Source organism: Triplophysa rosa, linkage group LG24, assembly GCF_024868665.1.
Source record: "Triplophysa rosa linkage group LG24, Trosa_1v2, whole genome shotgun sequence".
NCBI lineage: Eukaryota > Metazoa > Chordata > Actinopteri > Cypriniformes > Nemacheilidae > Triplophysa > Triplophysa rosa.
The window spans coordinates 6,414,587-6,439,952 of record NC_079913.1 but is presented as its reverse complement, the minus strand read 5'-3'; the positions used below and the strand labels follow the sequence as shown (position 1 = coordinate 6,439,952).

General features: G+C 39.5%; 2 protein-coding genes across 3 annotated transcripts; both read left to right on the top strand.

The window, feature by feature from the left end:
* The first annotated feature begins 267 nt into the window (after positions 1–267).
* yaf2 (YY1 associated factor 2) lies at positions 268–11,193 on the top strand. 2 transcript variants are annotated; one of them, XM_057324463.1, is made up of 5 exons: positions 268–404; positions 685–813; positions 3,925–4,143; positions 9,232–9,384; positions 9,678–11,193. In XM_057324463.1, exons 1-5 carry the CDS (start codon positions 379–381, stop codon positions 9,919–9,921), a joined length of 771 nt encoding a protein of 256 aa, XP_057180446.1. In that variant the 5' UTR covers positions 268–378; the 3' UTR covers positions 9,922–11,193. The 2 variants fall into 2 exon arrangements, with proteins under 2 accessions (XP_057180446.1, XP_057180447.1); XM_057324464.1 differs by lacking the exon at positions 3,925–4,143 and having other exon boundaries at positions 270–404; positions 9,678–10,894.
* Positions 11,194–11,536: 343 nt separating this feature from the next.
* On the top strand, positions 11,537–15,733 carry gxylt1b (glucoside xylosyltransferase 1b). Its single transcript, XM_057324374.1, has 7 exons — positions 11,537–11,802; positions 12,835–13,021; positions 13,172–13,303; positions 13,968–14,219; positions 14,492–14,615; positions 14,699–14,871; positions 15,009–15,733. Exons 1-7 carry the CDS (start codon positions 11,555–11,557, stop codon positions 15,168–15,170), a joined length of 1,278 nt encoding a protein of 425 aa, XP_057180357.1. The 5' UTR covers positions 11,537–11,554; the 3' UTR covers positions 15,171–15,733.
* Positions 15,734–25,366: the final 9,633 nt, after the last annotated feature.

The following is a 25,366-nucleotide window of genomic DNA, read 5'->3' as shown; positions in this document are numbered from 1 at the left end:
AGTTTTCACGCTCAATTTAAAATATGGAAAGAAGTGGTTATATTGATGCTGAAGGCGTTTCTACTTGTCTGGCAGGACGAATGCCTTGGAGTCATTTAGGAGGGGTGAATTACCTAAGCCTCGTGATCACCCAATGTCCAGTCATTGAGTGGACACACACAGGGTAAACATAAGCACAATTCGTATGTAAACCCGACGGCCCTGACTTTTGAGAAAATAAATCAACGCCGGATTGGCGTAACCCGGTCACATGACCACCACCGCCGCGCTGTAGATTCTACGACAGCTGGGAGCCGCGCGAGAGAACAGAGAGCGCGCATCGCGGCTAAGCGCGAGAGGCGGTCGTGCCTTCAACGCTTCGCGTAAACTTCCCGAAGCATGGGAGACAAGAGAAGTCCGACGAGGTAAAAACAAACAGAGAGAAACTTCCACGCCCGTGGCTTCAACACAGCCGAGGCGATAATCTTAGACCATTAGGCTGAGTGCGTGTGAATGAGAAAGACGCAACAGAGTGGCCACCATGGCGGACCGACTGTTTGACGAACCTAAAGTAGCAAACCATTAAAACCGCGCTTCTGTTGGGCGGGAATCGTGACTTTGTGCGTGGATAAGACGAGATGAGTGTGTCGGACATTTCTACAGTTCGAGATGTGATGTTCTGTCTATTTGTTTTGCTTTTTGAAGGCCGAAACGGCAAGCGAAGCCCTCCTCCGACGACGGCGGCTTCTGGGACTGCAGCGTGTGTACGTTCAAGAACAGCGCCGAAGCGTTCAAATGCATGATGTGCGATGTCAGGAAGGGAACGTCAACGCGGTGAGTACATCGCAGTGTTTGCTTAGGAAAATTATATTTGAACTTGACCTCAAATGGTGGCGAGTTGCCTACCTAGAAAGCATTTTAGAAAGCATACATGTTCCTGTAGTTTAGTTGGCAGAGCGTTAAACTCGCGACGCAGAAGCCATGGGTTCGAGTATCAACCAACACGCATACTGTTAAAATGTCTGTTTTACATTTATAGCTAATACAAATGTCAAAGTAAATTTGGGCATCCTAGGCAGGTTCAAACCTGCGATGGCAGAAATGCTGTCTCGGTATAGCCATAGAGTTTTGAACACGTTTTAACAATTAATTACATAGTTTATGGTTTACGTTAGTAACGTAAGCGACAAATGAGACTGACATGACTAAACGTCTGGTGTACCGCTAATAATTCCCATTATTTGAATTTTTTGAAGGTATTGTTACTTTTTTTTAAAGTAGATTAGTAGTTGCAAGGCATTGGCTGCTTGCACAGCCCATAAGCAATAACTACACTGTACTTTCACATTGGGATACTGCATAAATCAGTGTGTCGCAAAATGATCTCGGTAAATGATTTCACTGTGGGTTTAGAAAGCAGCGCTGATTAGATTTTCAGAAGTCAAATGGATGTTTAAATGAGCTATTGCACACAGATTCATTATTGTTCAGTTAAATGTAGCTAGATGCAGTCATAGATTCAGTGTAATCTCCAGGTTGTGAAGGCCGGCGTTTTTGTAATCTTGATCATTTGCAATCAAAAAGCAATTGTGGCTTTAAAATGAGCATTTGGTAATGCCGTTCCCTGTTTTCTAAATGCGTCTATTCACTGGCAGTGACCCAGGAGAGCTCTAATGACCTCATCAGAAAAAGAACATTTAATGGGCTCGTATTTTCTCACCTTCAGCTCGTCTGTTATATAAATCCACTCTCAGGGTTTCAGAGTCGGTAATCATTTATTTCCCTTATGTCATTAAGATGAGATCAGGCCAGGAAGTAAAACATTTCTCATCGTCATTTCGCAACATGGAAAAGAACAGATGCTTATGAAGATGATGATGAACCTCGGCTCTCACCAGCACCAGATAACGATCATTTTTCACGGTGGAGTGTTTATAAAGGCTTAATTACCATTGAGCGCTTGAATCGTAAGTCTCAGATCCATTACAGTTGCTAAATTAAGGTATCATAACAGAGCCAACCAATGTTCATTTTCATTGCAAAACCGTGTGTGGGAAGGCGGAGGTTTTATGTGGGGGTGGGGAGCTGTCACTCGTCCAGGTCACCACAGCAGCTGGCGTCCAGACAGCCTGAACTCATTTGCATTCAATGGCTTAATCAAGAACGCTGTCATCAAAGGGAGGCATCATCATATCGGGATGCGCACGCACACACGGACACTCGTGTCCATAAATAAAACCATGATTGCAAATCTGCCCTGTTATAATGCCTTTGAGACGGCCACAAATGATGGGTTTTAATGATGATGTCCCATTGAATGTGTGATAGCTACGGGTCGTTACTTTACAAGTGACTGCGTTGGGAAAAGGGTAGTGTAAAGCATTGTTTGTTCTTCTGTTTGTAGGAGTTTGAGACTCGACTCGAAGATTTGTACTTCTGCTTTATGCTATGTTTATAGTGCACTTGTATGCATAAACACAAACAATGTGGCATTTATATTGATTTCTGCTTTTTAACATTGTTCTTCTTGGCAAATGAATGCTAAAATTGCTTGTCATGCGTGCCGTCGAATGACAAGTGTAAATTTAAAGCACGTTTGTTGGCTGTCCCACCAAATACATAATTCGGGTTAAAAGACATCAATAGGGCATGTAGATTTTTACTGAATTGCTGTATAAAAAGAGCAAATACTGTGTTTTCCCAAACAAACCCAGCCTGAAATTATCCCAATACAAACTCCCGAGCAAATGGGCTCTGTAGCGTTTCTTTGGCATTGGCTATATTTGCTTTCACTGTTGATTTGTTTACCCGGTTGTTACCTCGTGCTGACAGACTGACAGTTAATTGATGAAGCTGGATCTCTTCATGCGGACCATTTCAGGCCATTGCCTCACTGACCCCAAACCAGCCAGCAAACGTCTAATTTCAGCATATTGACACTGTTTGCCCCTGGCTCTCTGCAGGAGAGAGTATTATACCATTCAATTACCACAAACACAGAGAGAATGCCCCCCTTTAGACCGGGCCGGTTTTACTCAAAGCCCCTCACGATGACAGATTGAGCAAAGAAAAAACGCATTACGTTTTGTTTTGCCAGACGAGCGTGCGAGTTCTATTTGTCTTGACAGTAATGTATGTCTGTGTTGTCATTACAAATTTAAGGCAGTCAGTTATAAATTGTTGACATAACCTGTGCGCTCCATAGGGGTATCGCAGAGAGAATCAGACCCATCATCAGACCCATGTCAGTGTCGGTGAGGTGATGACAAATGAACGATTTCTATTATGAATGATTATAGCGAGCATTTCAGTCATTTTTCTTTATGGTCGAGTGTGCGTGTGCACGTGCACTATGGATACAGTTGCGCAAAACAAATTTACAGGTTCTGCATTTTTAAACGCGTTGCTTGAATGACTAGTTGACTAACCCGTTTTGAGGAAGGCCGGTATTATTAGACTGGTTTCGGGTTCAGCCGACCCCTTGGGGGACACATTTCTTAGGGGAGTTTATATAAGAAGCTTTGAAAAATGCCTAGAATGAGCGCAGCGAAATGAAACGTGTCTCAAGACACACTTGTAATGTGATAGACTAGTTTAAAATAAATAAATAAGATAGTCAACCGTCGTGACCCATCCTCACACTGCACCGTGGTTTGAAGGAGCAAAGCAGCATGTGAAATTCGCCCTAATTGCATGTGTGCAGAATCCCAGAGTGCAGCGCTGCCATCGCTCGTCTCTTTGCCCAAAAAGGCGAAACTAATGCAGTCTGAGAAAGCCCTCCCAGCATGCCTCTGCCAAATAGACCAAAACCCACATAAAACAGCCACGTTATGGAATAATTACAAGAGTCTGTTATTATTTATTAGACATATTTCTGACTACAGTTTGCAGAGGGGCATATCCTGTGTGTACTCTCTGAAATGGGTTGACCTCATTTTGATACAGACACAGTTCTGGGGCCTCGATGAAAGCAGAAGGGACCTGGAAACTGAAGCCAGAGGGAAGCAATGCAGAACTGCAATGTTGGATTTTAGGAGACGCTAAAGGAAAGCAAATGCTTGGAGAGAACGGCAGAAAGCAGTGTGGAAGGGAGATCTGGAACGGTGGGAGGCAAAGGACCATCTGTCAAACAGGGGGCTTGGCAGTGAAGAGATGCGAGGAGAAGTATGTGACTGCATGTTCACACAGTGTAGCGCATTAATCATGGTGTCCCCTCCCGTCAATTTAGCCCATGAGTACACAACCCTTCCCAGTACAGTCATTACACCATTAGACAAACATGCAGATTTGAACACATCTGAGAGGATCTTGGCTTTGATGAGAGACGCAGCCCCTTGTGTCTGTTTTGACACGTATACGGGAAAGATTTAGTTTTTGCGTTAGGGATTCTTAACCAAGAACTTCTGTTGACATAAAAGCTTCTTTAAAAATACATATTTACAATTTACAATACAGCATGGTGTCTCATAGCAAGTAGATTATTGCTTATATAAAACTATTATTGTCATTAAAAAATATTTTATGAGACAAGTTTAAGATAAAAAACAGCTGTGTAATAAAGCGGATAATGTACAGTCACTCATTGTTAAATAAACTCAATATTGACCAGCCATCTGTGCATTGTTCTCCACATATTATCTCAACGTTGCAAAGGCGAGAAAGGCAAACTACTAGCTAGGATTATACAGGGCTAAGTCCCAACATGCGAGACAAAAGAGCGTGCAAGTAATTTCACAAAATCTCTCTCCCTATTAAAGAGGATTGAGAAATAAGCAAGATCAGCATTAATGGTATTCTTTCCGCCAGAGAGGAAATGTATCACAAAAGTCATTCATTGATTTTCTCAGAGCAAAGAGCCTAACAACAGCGAATGTGAAGGGTGTTAAGCACCAACAGCCGGCTGCCAGGTCTTGACATGCAGAAGACCAGCATCTAATAATGACTGTTTTCATTCGCCCTGGGCTCAGGATCAATGCTAATGACCGATTCTTGGCTGCGCCGCTTTAAGGCTCTAGATGTCCTAATTTCACAATGTGTAACTTCATTAGCTATTCCCGAAGCTCCCGGGGGTTGTGGATGAAAGCGTAAACATTGCACCAGCGCTTCAGATACTGAGAAGCTGTTTGTAAAATCAGCGTGCTTGTGTTGGCAAAGCAGGCAACAGCAAAGTTAAAAAACAGTTGTTTTAAATGCTTTGGTTGGACTTTAGGGTTCTCTGTCGATTTAGTTGCTTTTGGTAACAACTGTTGATACTGTGATGGTTGTTGTACCAGAGGTCGCGTTAACCCAAAATTCGCTGTCATTGACGTATTTTTTATACCAGTGATGGTAAAATCTGAAGGCCGTCCGTCATTTTGACGGATTACAATGAGGGCAGTTTGTAATTCCCCTGTTTGTCGAGTTGGTAGCATCCAGTCACTCCCTCTTATCAGAACATGATCGTAGGGACGCGATCATGTATGTTTCCCATTCATTACTCAAACGCCTCGTCCGTTCAGGAAAACTCACGCGGGATCAGCGGAGACTTACGGTGCGGAGCCAGGGGCGTGTATAAACAAGGCGACTATGACGGCCCGCCACAATCTCATTTGTTTCGCCATAGTTTCAAAACGAACTTAAAATCTTTTTGCACTTTTTATAATAACACAGCACGATCTCTAATGTTGTTTGTGGCGTTGTTTCTGGATCGGATACTGCAAAGCATGCATCTGTCATTCAGTCAGACCCTCTCGACGCGTGCTCTCATACACACAACCGTGCGGTGTTTACAATTTTTTTTCCTTCAGAGAGCGATAGCGAAGACTAGCGTAATTTTGGATAAACCGTATCTTTCAGTGAGTGGAAAAATGTCTCTCTGCGTCTTCTCCGTTCATGACCTAACAGCAGCATAAAGTTACTTGTAAGTGAATTAATGAAATGAATGATTACAAAACAGCGTGTACAAGCACCTGTCGTTGTTACTGACTGGACATATGAACATTTGTCTGTAATTCGAATGTCTGTCTGACAACAGAAACATTAAATATGTAAACCACTTCGGCTTTATTGGGTATTAGAATACAGTAAGTTCAAAGAACGCATGTACGTCGCGATGATGTCACAAACATGCTAATTAGCACGTAATATCACCTTGCACCATAGTGCCGGGTAAAAATAGATTATGGCGGATTTTTTACGAGCCTGGCCTTCATTTAAAAGTCTAGCGCAACCTCTGTACAGTACCTCCTTGTTGTCGTGAGGCCTGTTCTACTGATGGAGTTGCTCTTGCACACTGATCTCAGATCAGTATGATTGTAGTTTATTTCACAGTCGCAGATCTAATCTCTAATTGACCCTTCGCTAAGCCCCGCCCTCCTTAGTTACTGTTGCTACGCCTGTCAAGCGTTCGCGCCTCGCAAGTGTATTACAGTGTGTATGCACATGTGTCAGACATTCCCAAGGAGATAATTAGTCATTTTTGGCAAACGTGTGAAATATCTGAGAGAGCAAGACAAAAGGGACTGCAGTGTGCATTCGAGGGATATATCCACGACATAATATGCAACCGATTAGAAAATAATTTAATCAAAATTGAAGCTAAAGCCTATGAATGATAACATTCTCCCGCTTATATTTTAGTAGCGCGCCAGGCTACTGCTCACACATCGTGGGTCTAATCTAGGCCTTGGAGCTGGCAAGAGCCAGAGATGCTGAGCTGAGCCATACATCATCAACAACACAAACAAATTTCCGTCTTGCCTTTAATCATATTATTTTACGTTCAGATATATGCATTATGAACAAAGAACCATCATTATTTCCAAGCAATGATGTGCTGAGTTAGCTAACTAGCTAACATTAGCGTGCTCTTACCTTGGAGCAAACATAGGTGTTTTTGTTAATCCTGTCGACCTTTAGTGGGACATTCTAAAACGCTTAACGTGAAAAACGCTTAACGTACCTAAACAGCGATAAAGGAAAACCAAGTTTCTGTCCAATTTTACTTCTAATAAACACATGCTGCTGTCAAAAGAACGAGCTCTTGGTCCGCGGATAAAGTGAATATCACGTTAAGCATTCTCACCTTAGAAGTCCATTATAAGAGAAAACAGCTTAACGTGGCTTAGACAAATTTCTGTCATTTTAGTTGTAATTAATACTTCAAAAGCCACCGTGCATTGTGTTAAAAAGTGCAGTAGGGCCCTCTTTATGCCCTGTCTGAAACCAAATTTAGAAATGAGGCTGAAAGGCAATAAAGTTGCTAACTCCTGGCTTCAGTGTTTTTACTTCAAGCTAAATAGCCTGTGGAGCAAACTAGAACAAAACAGCACAAATGTTTCTAAAAGCTCTGATAAAAAGGGACAGAAATATAAATGAGATAATACAGTGCGTTGTTTAGGTACGTTACGACACGTTAAGCTGTTTCCTTATATTGGACTTCTATGGGGGAGAAAACGCTTAACGTGATATTCACTTTGTCCGCGGAACAAGAGCTCGTTCTTTTGGCGGCAGCAGCAAGTGTTTAATACAAGGAAGGTTTGACAGAAATTTGGTTTTCCTTGATCGCTGTTTAGGTACGTTAAGCGTTTTTCACATTAAGCGTTTTACAATGTCCCACATTTAGTTGTGAATGAGGCCTTCCACACTGCTTGATCCACGTCCGCCATTTCTCCCCTTGGGTTTTAGGTTTCGGGAAGGGAAAAAATTCCACCACCCCGTCCAAACTTTTAGGATACTGGCTATCAGATTTACACAATCCATACGCACAACGCTTCGGCATGTTTCCCTCGCTCGAAAGCTTGACAGACCTCCCGCGCCTAGTTACGGTTGCTAAACCACAATTGGCCTGTGGCGGTTTTCGGGCGTGGCTTAGCGAAGGGTCAATTGCTGCAGCTGTCAGGTTGTTAATAGGGACGCAACAACTGATGCATGCGAACGTAAAAAGTGATATGTTTCCCTAACAGTGGTTTGTAGGACAGATGAAATGTTTGGGCTTTTGCTTATTGGTCCTTACATTTGTAGCTTTTGTTGCTTTTTTCTATTTCCTATTTCTATTTTTTTTTTTTGTTCTATTTGAGGCCATTATTTCTATAACATTTATAATAAATAAAGTGCAACGCCTGTTAGTAAATGTGAACGTTGTACTACCGGCATTATTTGTGCTTAGGGTTGGGAATCGTTTCAATTTTATCGATTCCGATTCCAATTCCGATTCTGCTTATCGATTTAGTTTCTTATCGATTCCCAGTTTCGATTCCACAGTTGAAGTAAAACATTTAGATGTCAACCAGTATGGTCATTTAGCCTGCTTATTGACTTGTTTGCAAAATATATTTATATATTTATGAGCACCGTTTTGTGTATGTTTACACATAGAAACACACCTTTTCTGATTTTTTACAATTTGTATTATCATAGTTGAACTACATCATGGTTAAACTGCAGTTACTATAATGCAACTATGGTTAATTTGTGATTCCTGTGCTTTAATGCAAATTCTATAGCTAAACTATGCTTACTATAGTAAAAAAATATAGATAATTTTCATAAGGGCTTTTATTGAGATATCAGCAGATCATGCAACGCATGTACTTTTCTGATAATATGCACACAGGAATTGATAAGAGGAATTCAAATTTTAATCTCAAGTATCCGATTCCTATTCCTTTAGATTCCGATCCGATTCCTAGCCTTTCGATTCCGATTCCAAATTGGAATTGATTTTCGATTCCCAACCCTATTTGTGCTATGGACATGAATCAAATGTTCTTCTAATTAAAACTTGTTTTAGTCTGTCTGACAGTAAAATGGGTGAAAACATCTCATTTGCTTGCATTACAAGGGAAACCCTACCAACCACATAGCAATATGTTAGAAAGTGAACCGCATCCAAGCAACCGCCCACAATGCCGTAGCATGGTGATCATCATTGAGCAAACTCCTGACACTGAACAACAGCAACGGTTGCATTTTGAAACACAAAGATGGAAGTTCTGCTTTACTTGACTATGAATTTCCAGTGTTTGTGTCTTCCTGCAGTTAAGGGGAAACCAATGAGTGACTTTGCTGCTGTTTTTCAGCTGTTAAGAAAACACATTCTTCTCAGATTACTCCACACAAGCAAGATTTCTCAACCTAGCTTCCACGCTTGCCTGTTTTAACTTGCTTTTTCCCACGTAGTCCTTCTCACCAAGAAATTTTCAGCTTGATTCGAAATATCTCACTTTCTCGCCTCTTATCTTGCCTATTTTTTCACTTTGTCTTTTTCCACAGGAAGCCTCGTCCCGTTTCCCAGCTGGCAGCTCAGCAAGTCCCACAGCAGTTTGCTTCACCCACACAGCCCAAGAAAGAAAAAAAAGAGAGGACGGAAAAAGACAAAAGCGAGAAAGAATCGACAGTGAAAAAGAATAGCCACAAGAAAATGAGGTGATGCACCCTGATACAGTCTCTTGTATTTATAAATTTTTTAAAAACAAAATATATTAAAACATCAGAATTCATTAAATTGTGAAAATTAAATTTCCTTTTAAGATGTTGTTTTATATGATATTTCATTGTAGAGCATCTCATTTAGTCTTGTTAGTGACAAACAGGTTTTTATGAGCACACATCTGAAATATTAGTCACAAATGTCCCATTTAACTCTGTTTACCGCAAGTGCTTTACACGCTACTGCACAAGCAGGTCTGATCTGTTTTTGTTCGCTTTCTGCCCCACAGGCCCAGGTTAAAAAATGTGGACAGGAGCAGCGCTCAGCATCTGGAAGTAACAGTGGGAGACCTGACGGTTATCATAACAGACTTTAAGGAGAAAACAAAGCCCTCCTCCAGTTCTTCCTCCAACGCAACTTCTGGAGACCTCCACAGCCAGAGCGGATCCAACTCGGATAACACAGAAAAGGGGATCTCCAGATCTTCATCCCCACGAGGGGAGGGTTCATCAATAAACGGGGAGTCTCACTAGGAACCCTTGCATTATGAACGCTACTTCCGGTGTCCTGCACTCAGTGTATCTATTTTACCACGGACAGACACAGGATCAAGCTTATACATATGATAAGACTTACCAAGGCACAGACTTAACCCAGCAATACATGCCATTTCTCACTACTTCCACAATTATAGAACCGGATGATATGAACCGGATGTTAACTGGTTTGTTACAATGCCCAATAGGTCAGCTAAATTGTAGACTTTTTAAGAAACTTTGATGAATACAGAACGAACTGAAGAAATCATTTTTGACATTTATGTACAGCACCAACGTAACATGTTAGAATTACAAATCAGATTAGTGTTTAGGATTTAGACAATGACACACATCCTTCTCTTTACTTTTGTTTCGTGCTTTTGTAATTTTTTAAAGTCACAATCTGTTAAAGTATTCCCGGGAATCAGGCCTGAAGCTAGACAAGCTTTGTGGTTCAAAACGTGTTGCATCAACTGGAACATTTTTGCAAATGCAATTGTATCTGCATTACTGGCATTCCAGTTGCATATTGTAACTTTCATATACATTAAATGCATTATAGGGTGAGTGTAAATCTATTAAGAAATGTGACAGAAACTAAACTTTAGCAATTGCTTCTCGCACCTGCTGGTACTTGGTATGGTTTTAAGGAAAAACCTTGAAAAGCAAATTTTCATTGTTTGATGATTTGTTCTTTTTTCTTTCATTTTTTTGACACTTCATGGTAGATCGCATCACTTGTGCGGCAGTTGTTCTACCAGCATTGTTTTGTGTTAGATTATCTTTGATATAATTCTGTTAATTCCACAAAAACATTACATTTATGACTAAAAATGAAAGAATGTGTTTGTAAGATGTTGACTTCATTGCCTCCTTTATGATGAACAGTGGGATATAAATATATTGCAGTATAGGAAATATCTCTTAATAAAATGTAAGATTTAGACTCCTGTCGTCAACATTTCATTTCAGGGGAATGGGAATTGAAGTTGTCTGTTAAAACCTGGCAGTTTCTGTTCTCTGTAACATGCATGAGAATAATATTCACTGGCCTTCAAAAGGTTTGGGTTTTTACCACAACATGAGGAGTTTTGCAATATCTAGCATCTGACTTCAGTCAAATACAATGGAATGCTTTGTTTCTTTACAACTATTTCTAACCAGACACGATTTGTACACCAGGAAACATTTAATGCCTTATTCATATCAAATTTTGCTGATAGTCAAGAACACAATGGCCAGTTCATGTAAGGGTATAAAGAACTCTCCAACTGTTCTGAATATTCATGTGACATGGAAATTTGAAGTGTCTGGCTAACCCTAACAACATGTTTGAATCATTATCTTTAAGAAACTTGCACTTGTTTTTATTCGTCTTTCTTTGTTTAAGCTTACTAGTACGGCCATTTTACAGCCCAGTAAACATCACACCAATAGATTTTACGGCTATAATGGGAATTGTATTGGTTTTGTTGGAAATTATAACTATTTGGGTTTCATTGGTGGGATCTTATCTGGTGGATGGGAACCAATAAAACACCACTAAAAATCTTACTGCACTGTAGGGGTCTATCTCACGCCTCTGGGGGCAGAACTTGTTTGTGGGGGATGGTGGTGGTGGTCGTCAATGGGCGAGTACGGACAAATCACCCCGTCCACATCTGAAGTGAAGACAAGGCCCATACTTTGTAAAATGCGGATGTATGTTAGTACATTTGGCTTGTGTATGGCTATCGCTCTTCTCTCTTTGCTGTTTGTTTTTAGTAAATACGATGTAGAAAGTTATTCGGCCGGATTAAAGGAAGTTGAGGCGCCTGCGAAGAACTTTAACGGAGCAAAACAACGACCCGCAACGGCGGGGTCACACAAAGTCGGGTAATAGGATTTTTTTTATTCATTTGTTTACTAGTCAATCTAGATATCTTGCATGAATTAGCCTGTTTGACGTACGGCATTTACAACGATGACGACTTTTGTGTGATGTGCTCGTTTACGCGGTGTTGATGCCAACATGGAAGCGTCGTGTTTGTCAACTACAAGAATTCCTAACTAACGTTACATAACTAACCAACTGATATAAACTAACGTTGTATATTAAGCTCGCGTGCTGCGGTTTTAGAGTTTAAATGGGCGAGCCCTTTAAACTGAGATGGATTTTGATTGATTGTCAATGTCGTATCGCGCATCCGATGAAAAAAATGAAGTCATAAATACATTGTGTACGAAAACATAATATTTGACATGCAGAAACAGCGGTTTGTTATGGAGTCAGGAAAACAGGAAGCGTCCAACACTTGTGAAATGCACATGAAAGGGAAACGATGCACGTGACAACAGCAGCAGCGCGTGTAATTCCACACTGACTCGTGAAACTCTTTATGGTGGAATATGCACACACCTACCTTTAGTGTTTCAATAGAAGTGTCGAGGGGTGGCATTACACCATGTCGAAATAGCAGTACTGTTTCAGAGTACTGAAACCGATCACGAGCTGTCAAATCACGCCTCTCTCACGCACACCTGTGTTTCAGGTGATTGTTTTTAAAAGCTTGTGGGGAAATGAGCCATTGTGAACAAAAGTGTCCGTGCTGGGAAAATTATAATGGATTCAACCGTTATTATCTCATCTAATGTCGGTAAATACATATATTTATTGTTAAACTCAAAATAAAAAAGATCTTTATTTTATTTAGGCTACTAAATCTAACTGTGATGATTGGCGCACAGCTGGATCTGACTTCCTGTGATCTTTGTTTGTTTACTCATCCACACGTCCAAATCCAAAAACAAACGTTATCACATATTACCCTAAACATCTAGTGTAATTTGGGGGGAAGGGTTGATCCATTCACCTTTATATCATATCAGCCAAGCTCAAAATGAAGTTAAGGATTAATCTGTTTGCAGAGATGTTGAACATAAAGTGAATTTTGCTGGACAGCACGAGACGTTGATGCACCTTGCAGTGGTGGCCTGCGGACAGAGACTCGGGGAAGCTGTCAACATGCTTAAGACCGCAGCCATGCTAAGCAGCCGTGCCATGAGATTTCACATCTTTGCAGAGAATCGGTTGCACGCCGACATTAAAGCAACAGTCAGTATGATTATATTGTTTAATTTCTGCATGTCTATAGGTCAAGACACGAACCTTTAAAGCTTCAATACTGTAACACTAAAGTTGCTAAGCAGTCTCAAATGAAAAGAAAAGGTTGACCATTTCCAAATCCATCTTTTTCTTATACAGTTGGATTCCTGGCCAGCTTTCATTTCATTGAAATTCAGCTATGTTGTTCGTCCCATTTCATTCACCCGTGAGAACCATGAAGAGTGGAGTCAGCTTTTCAAGCCGTGTGCATCACAGAGACTCTTTCTACCGGTGAGTATTACTGTAATGGCAGAAAATGTCCATGCTGATTGACCGGCTTGTTAATGCTGCTTTGATTCTGGTCTACTTGGTAAAACAGCATTCCCATGCAGAACTTGACATTGGTCAAGCAGCACAGCCTTTAGTTAGTTAATGACCAAGGATATTACGTTGGTTAATATGCCGGAGGGGGACACCAGCAAACCAACATCCAATGTTGTCAACCATCATCCAAAACACAACATAGGCTGTTTACTGCAATTCTTTTTTGTTGGAGCAGAAGTGGCATTTAAAATGTTTGAAAAGGTTACAGTGATTACATCTGAAAATGCTCTACAGCTTTTCCTCCCAAGGTGTTAAAAATCATGTAAATTTTATGCCGAAGTGGCAACTTCATTTACAACTTCATTAAGTTTTGATAACACCTAGAATAACTAAATCCACCAAAGGGGGTAGAGCTTTCGCATACGTAGCACCTAAACTCTGGAATAGCCTTCCCGATACTATTCGAGGGTCAGACACACTCTTCCAATTTTAAATCTAGATTAAAGACACTTTAATCTTTAGATTAAAGATCTTTTCAGCCAAGCATTCACTTAATGCAAAATTCACTTAATGCATTTCATGCTATTCATGAAAATAACACACGTTTTGCATTTCCTGCTGTCCCTTACAGATGATCCTGAGACATGTTGACTCCTTACTCTATGTGGACACTGATGTCCTCTTCATCCGGCCCGTGGAGCTAATCTGGGACATGTTGGCACAATTTAACTCCACTCAGTTGGTAGCCATGGCACCAGAACACGAGGAGCCTCGGATAGGCTGGTACAGTCGCTTTTCCCGTCATCCATATTATGGAAAAACCGGCATCAACTCTGGTGTCATGCTTATGAATTTGACCCGGATGCGAATGGCGCAATTCAAGGTGAGGTTAAGGGCGGGCCCACAAAGGGAGAATGCTGTTCATTTACATGTTGTTGTTTACAACCAACAGGAACTAACAGGAGATGTTTAAATTTTGACCACTATTTGGGCTTACTTGGGTCCTTTTGGTCGCATGCTATTTTATTGTAGTCCAGAAGAGGGTGACAAAGCTCTTTTTACATTTTTACTTACATTCTTTACATTGTGGGACTTATAAACTGTTTACATACTTTAACCCTGTATTTGTGTACGTTCTGCTGTGTTTATGAACAGAATGATATGACACCTGTTGGTCTTCACTGGAATGAGCTTCTAATGCCTCTACTACAGAAATATAAACTTAATATAACCTGGGGTGACCAAGATCTCATTAACATCATCTTTCATTACAATCCAGGTAAGCATTTCTTGCATGAAGTTACATTCTATAGCTTTATGGCTTTTCATGTCTAAGTAACGGATGTGTGTGTGTCCAAACAGAGATGCTGTTTATTTTCCCCTGCAACTGGAACTACCGTCCCGACCACTGCATCTACGGTAGCAACTGCGTCCCGGCCGAGGAGGAGGGTGTGGTCGCGCTACACGGCAACCGAGGAGTGTTTCACGGTGACAAACAGTCAGCTTTCAAAGCTGTGTATCAGGCTTTTGAACAGGTGAGTTATCTGCCAACTTTGTTTTTGGCTAAATTAATTTTTAGACCTTGACGCAGATGCAAGTAGCCATAACTTCCGACCACAGTTTTCACATTCCGCAATGTTTACATCTGGATTCACTCTTTCTTCTCTGGCAGTACATATTCGGAGAGGATCTTCTGCAGTCATTCTTGTCCCCCCTGAAGGTGGCACTGAATGCAACCACGCACACATACTGCGGAAAAGTTAGCCATTTTTTTACCAAAGGACTTGAAAAGTCTGTAAGAAGGATTCAGAAAACAACGTCACCTGGTGGCTGAGACTGACACTGTGACTTTTTAAGTATCTGAATAAAAGCAGAAAGGAGTTCTCAGGAACTGGATAAAAGCGCCAATGCTCATCTGCTCCAGTCTCGTGTGCAATCCGTGGGGTGAACATTCAAGTTCAAAATCACACACTGCAGGTTTAAACTCCCTGACGTGAAACTGGATGGTGACCTTGAAGTTTTCGTGACTTGAAGAAGTAACAATTTCAGTGTAACAATGAAATGTGCATTGCTACTAATACCCCTTGAGGGGCCATTTGCATTTCAGTTATTTATCCTGTTAAGACTGTTTTGAATGTATTGCAAGAGATAGCGTTGGAAATACTTGAAAATGTAAATATGTATTTTTGTGTACAATTATTTGTTTTTGCCCCAAAATTTTGTTGTGTATGTACTCACTGTTATGACGTTTCAGAACTCAAATCCATGGTCTCCGTTCACTTTAACTGTATGCAGGAGAACAGCTCATCTATCAATGAAACAAAGTAAAACAGGTTTAAAATTTTCATTTTGAGTGAGCTATTCCTTAGAATTATGTTCAAAGAAAATAAATCTATATCAGTTGTAATTGACGTTATGACTTTGTTACTGATTTAATTTTCTTGTAAAGGTTTCAGTGCTGAGTCAAAAATACTATCACAAGCATTATATTAAGCATAACGTTGAAGCTGGACTTGAAATACTTGCTTATGTCCCACGCAGCAGTCCTGTGACAAGACAATTTGCGTGGGACATCATAATCAATAGAGACAGACAGTCATGCTAAGAAAAATAGTCTTCACATAATCTGTACTATTGTAACAAAATACTTAAAATTATGATATTATTATCAAACAAAGTATCATTGATATCGTAATATATTAAAATACCATTTTGTCATTGTATGCCATGAATAATTAAAATAATATAAGACAACAGAACAAGCCACAAAACTAGGACTGCTATAGGCTGTCAAAGGAATAATGTAATATAACCTACAACATAAAATATAGTCACACAAAGCCTTTGAGACTACACAATAAAGCCCTGTTTCTAAACCTTAAAATTAAAATAAAGGTAATAAATGAGGTAATTGGTATTGCGTGTAATTGTGGTTACATCCACTAGGGTGCAGCATTGTTCAATATTACAATCACTGCCACTGTGAATTTGAGGACTAGCTTCTCTAATACACAAACAACAATAAACAACAGAATTTTGCATTGTAACAGTGCATAATGGCAGATACAATTTGACATAGCAACTGAAAGTATAAGACAAAATAAGTAATAACCAAACATGCAATAGGCAGGGAATGTATAAAACGTTGAATAATGGACGTGCCAGCATTTAAAAGCCACTGTCACTCAGGACATCTTGTGAAGTTCATTGATCATTTTTAATTTCTAATGCAGAGGTATGTTGTTTATTTTAATCACTAGCCATTTTTGCATGGGAAAGTTATGATGACAAGTCAAGTCAAAGAGATTGATTTTAGTTTCTTCTCATGAAACAACACAACACCTTCCCAGCATCGTTGTGCGTTTTGTTGTTTTATGAAAATACGTTTTCATAAAAGACCATTTGTAAGCGTCTGCTTTCATATTGATAGTCCACTATCAACAGCAAGAAATGAATATCCTAAAACAAAAACCCTTGGGTCCATTGTACATTCCCTCATCTGTATGCACTCCCATCAGCCCGTTTACAATGGATACCCTATCTTTGCTTTCCCTCCCCTCATTTCTCCCTTGGACAATATTTACCTCAAGTGGGAACAAATAGATGTTTTTTTTCTGGTCAACAAAAAGGCAGCCTGTGGTTTGGAGAAAGAGACCTTATCTCTCTCTCCTATTTCCCCCCAGTGAGCTTTTCAATTAGGTAATTACAGCCATGTGAAAGGAGACTCGGCAGAGAGCCCCAGTGCATTGTGGGAGCACCTGTCCCCCACAGACGCCAATTACCTGGCATGTGAGCCATCCCATTGTGTGGCCGCTCGGAGGGGTCCAAGTCACCGGGAAGTGTAAAGCCAGCCAATGTGGCGTCTAATCAATGGCCAAGCAGAATCTGTGAAACAGGTACAGAGGCAAAGAAATAAATGAGGTGCTTGCTTCTTTTTTCAGTTGTTTATATATGCATTTGTATTCAGTTTGGCAGACCGGCGGCATGTAGGGCTGCTTCATGCCGGGAAGCTTTGAAATGCATTTCTGGACTGGTATCAACAAAATGAATCTATTACACTTTTCTATCACATTTTATAATGGACTAAACAGTTTGGTGTTGGGAAAAATGTATTTGCGTTATAAGGTGAAAAGTGTAAAGGTGAATAAAGATGTAGAATCCACAATGGCAACGTCTTTTAAAAAAGACTGTGCAGTACAATGTTTAAAAAGTTGGTAACACTTTACATTAAGGTACAATTATAAAGTATTTATAAATGTGTTCATTAATGATTAATAAGTCATTTACAAATGCATTATGAAGCAGTTATAACTGCATGAATAAAAAGAGGGATTCTAATGAAATACCTGCGAAATAGTGAACCATTTTTAACTCACATCTTATAAATGCTTAATAAATGTATTTATTCATTATTTATTTGACTCGAAAGCAGATTCATTATTATCTTGATGTTGTTTGCTATGTAGGCTGTCAGACTGTTATGTTGTTTTTCTTATGCCTGCTCACTATTTGGCAGGTATTTCGTTAGAATCCCCCTTTTTATTCATGCAGTTATAACTGCTTTATAATGCATTTGTAAATTACTTATTAATCATTAATGAACACATTTATAAATGCTTCATAAAGGGTACCTTAATGTAAAGTGTTACCAAAAGGTTGAATGTGTCACATTATTGCATTACTTCTACATGGTTCTTAAAAATACTTTCTTTTGAGCAATTTTTACACCTTAAAAGTGAAACAGATGTTACACGCTATGCATATAAAACATTTTGTGGCATATAAAACAAACTTTTTGTGCAATGAAGAAGTTAAAAATGAGTGTGTTTGTGTCAAGTCTTTTCCTGGAAATAAGCATTTACTAAGATATATATATATTCATCGACTTTCTCTTGTAAAAAGTGTTCCTGGTCACCTTAATAGCCATTTGCCTCTTGGAAGTAGCTAAAGTGTTCTGTCTCCCAAGTGTACCAATTTACGCTTCAGTCCGTTTTATCACAGCGCTGTATAGATTCAGTTTGAATGTGCTTCCCTGTTAGAGAACCCAATGAACTTAATGCATATGCCTGTGCAGCAAGCTGATGATGAAATCCATTCACAGAGCAGCCCGTGAACAAAAACCTGTGGGCTTCAAAGTGGCAAAACATGTCAATCAGCTGTTCTCACCCAGGGTGATTAAATTAATATTATTGAAGCCTATGTCAGAATTGAGTTAACTCTGTTAAATATAAAAAAAATATATAAAAGCAAATGGTTAATCTTACGGTCTTCGAGGTCCCTGTGGTGCAGGTTGGAATATGTGTGTTTATGAGCAAATTGCTAGATTTTAGACTTTGATCTGAGTTCCAGCCGAGTGGCAATAGGTCTGACAGGTTTTAAAACGTTGTCTTTCTGACTTTCAGTTTGTGACCTTTTTTGTATTAAGATAAGATGAGAGAAAGAGGCAGACAAACAGAAAGCCAAGAATTAAAAATTGCATGAAAGTTTGAGCGACAAAAACATGAATTTCTTTGTCGATGTTAGATTGAAAATGTAAAAGGGAAAGCGTGAAACATCTGTTTTTTTAAAGCTCTTAAAGGTCTTAGCTAAAAGCAACATCATTTCAATTCAACGGTATTCTCAAAAGAGATATAATGACGTCTGATATCAGCTCTGGACTCATGTGAGTGGTGAGCATGTTTTAAAAACTGCTGTCGTGAGCGTTCCTGTGATTCATAGAGTCATTTAAAGCGAAAAGAAACATTCTTCCTAAATGTGTATCTGCTCACATAGTGACCCAGTTCATCTTCATCTAAGGCAAAGGTAATTAAACTGTCACTTCGTGATGCAAAAAATGCAGCAGTCACCACATCTTCTAATGCGGAGCAATATTCGTCACTTGTGGTTGACTTCTGAATGGCTTCAATTGCTTATCTGCACCTTTGATTTGTGCGAAGACCCGTGTCAATAAAGCATCTCCCCCGCTCTTCCGCACGCGGCTGCTGATGTTGTCTCCAAATGAACATCTTCAATTAGAGAAGAGTAATCATTCATTTGTTGGCCTAACGTTTACATCCATTTGTTGCAATCTGTGTGAGACGACTCTTTGTACCTTGAGGGAAATCTAACGTCTAATCACTATATGAGAATAATTATGCCTCCTTTGCATTTTGCTGATAAACTCATCATAATTTGGCACCGGGCCCTTAGGAAACAGGGCTCCATCAAATGCTAGACAAGACAGATTAAAAACAGATAAGACGGCAACGTGAATTGTAATAAATGTTGTGTTCGTCATCCGTGTGCATTCAGATTTGTGAATTTGCTGTCGTTTAAAGTACTTGACGAGTTTAGCGTTTAGAGCTTTTGTTTCTCAATGCGATTGACTCAAGCACACAAACAATAACATGGGAATTAATGTTTTTTTTGTATTCATTTGTGCTCGGATACAAACCCTAAAAGACTCACAAATGCTTTTGTTTTGCTTTGTCTCCATAGCGTGCACACTGACGCCTTTGTATTTCCCCCGAACCGGAGCTACAACCTGTCTTCCCCTCATTAAATTATAAATGAATAGGAAACAATTGAGCTATAACTGATAGGCCTCCTTTTTTCATTCCCGTATACTCTCTTTATCAGAAGCGCAGTCACAAAAATCACAATGGTTGTCTTTTTACGCCACCTTTTCAGCTCATTCAAGCTTGTACTGTCACCATTGTTCTGGCCCAGGCCTGATAAAACACAGATAATGTTAACCGGTTATCGCATTCGCAGGAAAGAGGGCAAAATAAAAGACCCAAGACGGCCACCGAATTAGCAACTTTGATGAATCGACGTTCCGAACGCTGGAGATTAGCATACTGATTGGACTGATTATTCGTAATTGCAGTTGGAAGTGAAAGGAGGCCACGCCGGATCGCGCCGGTTGCCGTTCCAACCCTCTGAAATCACGAGCTGCCTCTACGGATGCTGAATTAATCTTTTCTCCCGCTTACAAAGATCGCAAACGAGAGGTTTTGCTTCACAAGTTCAATCACAAAACACACAGACAGCAGAAGAATCTTTTTTATATAGAGCACGCTGCACTTCAGGGCTTCCGTAGGGTGGGCGAGATATGAGACATGTGAAGTTGTTTGGGAATTGCTGCGAGTAAGTACTTTCACCTGAGGCAGCGCACGTGTCCTTCAAAACCATCTGCCAACATTTGCACCAGCTAATTAATTTGTCCTTCACAGAATGCGCCGGTATTGACGAGGGAATACAGATCCTGACAGATGCACGAGGCGCGAGTTCTGACGCCCAGGGGGACGCCGTGTAGTGTCTGGAGGTTTTCAAGACACCTACTAAGATTAATCAATCTTGATAGTGGAGCATGAAGATATTTTGAGGAGAAGGAACAAGCAAGATGTCGATAAACTAAAAACTGAAAGCTAATAGTTCAGGACTGGATACAATTGCATGTTATATGTTTTTACACATACCAGAAGAAAAGCTATCGTATCTTTGTAAATCTTGAATGAATGATGTTTAACAGAGGCTGTGAATTGAAATCAAAGCTCGGGAGACTTTGTTTTGTCGCATTCGGGCAACTGCAAGTTGTTGGAAAAGTTTGGGTTTGGTAGAAACACAGCAACCACACATGAGAGAAATTCAAAGTCAAATGGATTGAATCATTGGGAAATGTATAAATATTTAAAGTCATTAAGATCTAGTTTTAAAACGGCAGGTATTAATGTTACACGCACAGCGTGGAAAGACCCTTGTCTGAATGCAATACATCACTGTCACATACTTAAGTCACACACTTAAGAGCATTAAATATTGACAAAGGTTACAATTGATATGCATACCAATTCAAGAGAGCCCCGTAAGAATTTTCCTCGACAGAATCACGCATCCACACATACACAGTAGATTTTTCGCTTCTCTCTATCTAGGTCTTTCTATTTTTGCCGGTTTTGCTTCTGCAGCACATTTTCACGAATAATTGCTCCCATTCTGGTTATGAGCAACACTCACAGAAAGCTGACTGGTTCTTAGAAGCACACGCTCGGTGTATTGAGGTCAAAGAAAGCCCAGACTTCATTCCGACGCAAAAACCTGAATTATTTTGAACACCTCGCCCTGAAAGGACTTTTGCTTTAAGGAACAGTACTGCCATTGCATAGGCAATAAAAGCGGAAACAAACTCCACAAGAGCACAGAGAGGAAGGCAATATAATCACATATTCACCTGAACTTTATAATTCAACTAGACTTATATTTTCTTATATCTGCCTACCCGAGTTTGTGAAACATGATCATGTTAAACAACTAATCACTGCTTGCATGCATTAATAAAATAGGCATTGAATCTACCCACCTTGCATCAGACCACTAAGGAACAAACTCATTTCTCAAACAGGTTGCTGTGTAGATCGTTTCTTTCTCCTGTGCTCTCATGACGGAAGAGCAAACACTCTACAAGTTTCAGGTATAATCAATTGAGAAATCAAAGGTAGTCACATGACTGGTCAAAGCCCAAGAGCAGGTAGCCAAAATGTGCACCAACCCTGCATGGTCATAAATCAAAATGATTTTTTCTATTTCTATTTAATTGTATTGTTTTAATTTGTGCTTTGTTAGTTTGTTGCATTAAAAAAATATATTTGTGTTCCCTGTCACGAAGAGAATGGTCACACGCTCTTTCACCGAAGAAATACCTATAACGTATGCCACACACCTTCAGATTACTGCTTTAATGTGATTTTGTTTGAGTCACCAAAACTATTTTTCATGTGCCACTTAGCGCTTTAGTCTTAAGTGGCTTTAATGTAAAGTACACAACGTTTGAGTCTGGAGCCGAAATTATGGGGACTTATTTGGCGCCAGAGAGCGTTCGATACGTTGGATGCGCAAATGCAAAAGTGTCATTTGTGGATCTTCTTGGATCAACTGACTTTGGTTATGATTCCAATCACAAACACTTTTATTGAGTTTAATTAGCTAAATCAATATCTGCATGTAGGGCTGTTTATCTTGCTGTCTGCTGATCTGATTAGCTTGCACACAAAGTGGCCGGTTGTTCACATACACACTCGCGTTCTCTCCTGAAATGAATCTTTTATTGATCACAGAAGAGCATGTCTGACTCTTGCATTATATATATATTGCAGTTTGTGCACTTTAGAGAGCTTTAACACTTTATTCATTGTAGAAAAAAGTGCCATATTTCAATTAAATTCCTCTTTGTGTCCAGAAGAATGATGTTGTTTTGGTGCCATGTCTTCTCTAAATTTACTAAGCATACGCTTGATTGGCTGATATGTTGATTCCAATGGCAATGCAGTGCACTGGTTTGAAATAAATCACTAACCCACTAACATCAGGTGTCTGCAATGAAACTCCAGGAACGGGAATTCTGTTTCACGTAAAGTCTGAATGTGCCATTTCAATCTTCTTGAGTGTGTTTCTTAATTTATTTTCATTTTTCCACGGCTTCAAAGGTATTTCAAAAGGATTTCTGTAAGAGTAGCACCATCTGTGCCCCTCGGAACAGTCGGCTGTCAGACCTCGCACCTCCATAGGGAGTTTTTTTTTTTTTAAGTGCACAAGATCAACCAGATTCATGTTTATAAAATTAGTCTCACTTAACCAAAAACACTTACAAAGGAGTGTTGGAATTGGAGAAGAAAGGAAACCATATGGCCGATTGGCACGGGCCATTTCACGTTTATAAGATTCTGCACTCAGAATATTAAGCAAAATGAACAATGTGCACCACTCTAAAGAATGCAAGTTTTTAAAGAAAAAGCAAAAAATTATATGTATTCTGAAAATGCTTGGATGATGCATGGAGTATTTTAAATCAATATTTTGATTAGAAAATGTGAATGTATAAATAAAAGTGCACCTCTTAACTTCTACACCACCATTTCTTTTACATATCTGTACATTTATTGACATTTGTATATGTACTGTTTTATTTTAAACAGTTCTGCAAACATTCCCAAATCTCTCCAATATGAGGTCACAGAAGCTGCTTGCATAATAATGAGCAAAGAATTAATATCACATCAGTGAAAGCAGAGTACACATTCACTAAACATATACTTTGGCTGAGGTTTTCAAGGGAACAGCATTGAGAAAAGGATCGATGAGGTGTAACTAGAAAACTTTTCACCTGTGCTGGATCATTACAGCTCCAGAGAAAACAAAGGCTTTTAGCTACATATCCTCTGTAAAGAGAGAGAGATGAATTAAAAGCTTTAAAAAGGAAACCACATTTCCACTTGGAGGATAATTGCTTGAAATTCAGCTTTAAATAAAACAAAATTAGAACTAAACATTGCATTATCATGATTTTTACATAGAAATGGTTTATGACTGAAAAAAAACTGTGTGTGTGAGACTAAACTGCTGTCGGCTCAACTAATTATTATCAAGCTCTCACGTTTTCCCTGCCAAAACTTGCCTAAAAACTGCACCTTAACAAACCAATGAGTGTTGCGGGGGTTGATTGGAAGTGTGTGTACCTGCTGAGATCCAACCGCTCGGCAATATGGACTTCAAAATGCACTGCTAGGTGTAAAGAGTTTTATTTTATACAACCTTTTAGGTTCTTAAAGGAATAGTTCACACAAAAAGGATTTCTTAAGAAATGTCTTTGTTCTGTTGAACACAAAAGAAGATATTTTTTAAATGTGGGAAACTAAACAGTTCTGGGGCACCATTGACTACCATGGTGATTTTTCCCAACCATAGGCCTATAGTATTCAATAGTGCCCAGAACGGTTTGATTACAATGATTCTTCCAAATATCTTTTTTCTATTGAGCAGAACAACAAACCTTATCAAGGTTTGAAACAACTTAAGGGTAAGGAAATGGCAGAATTTTCATTTTGGGGTGAACTATCCCTTTAAAAGAACCTTGTTTACCTTTTAATATTATAAAAAAATCAAACAAAGAGCCTTTTTGTGCAACAGAAAGCGTAGTGGTCTAGAGGCAACATAGTTATGTCACATTTGTCATAAATCACATAAATGTATTTGACAACACTTCAAACAGTACCAGCAGGGTGTGTTTAAACAATATTTGTTTTATAATTGTCAGACATGCTGCTTTTATGACCTCATATTAATTGAGAGACTACAGGGCAAATATGAAATACTTTTGGGGAAAATCCTGTCATACCGTAGAGCTATTTAGATGACATAAACCACAAAAATGTGATTATGCAAGTTTGAATAATAAGAAAAACAAAATGCTGACCAGTCACAGCATCTGAAATTCACACTTTCCCTTTGTACATAATGAACTGCGAGCCAGTCATTATCACAAAATAAACCCTGCAGAGCTGTCAGGTCTTGTATCATCCTGAAGGGATTTTTCAGTGATAAATTTTCCCGCTTGATACATGGTTACTTCCCAAGTAAATAAAAGCACATCAAATATAGATTTATATTGAAAGTACTATAAGACAGACTGTGGCGTGATACGAGAAACACAAAACGCATCTTTCACCTTAAAATCTTCCTAAATCATGTTATTTATCAGTGCTGCACATCCCCTAGTCACCAAACATGCCAAGATTTACAACGGGCTCAGACGTCCTATCTCTCTAGCTTCTTTACACTATTATTCTTCCATCTCTGCAGAAAATTATTCCTTTTGTTCTCAGAGAGTCTCAGAACAAGTGTTATTTTTCACGAGTCTTAAACATAAATCCATAATGCTGTCTGCCGGGTCAGATTTGCTGTTTGGAGGGGTGTTGCTTTGGTTTCTGACTGAACTTGCTCCGACTCAATCTCCATGCAAAAAACAGATGCTCGGTGTGGGATTAACTCCCATTGTTCAATGAATCTCAACATGGGCGCTGATGTCGAAGTGTAAGCTTCTAATTATGCCACACGTTGTTTCCTGTCCGTGCCAGGATTGTGCCTTATGATTTGAGTTTCTGCAAGGCTGCCACAGGGATTTTATTTTATTTTTTGAGTGCACAGTAAAGTGGAACGATTGTTGCCATTTTTATTATCACAAAATGAAGAGGCAAATGGCAAATGTTGCATGAT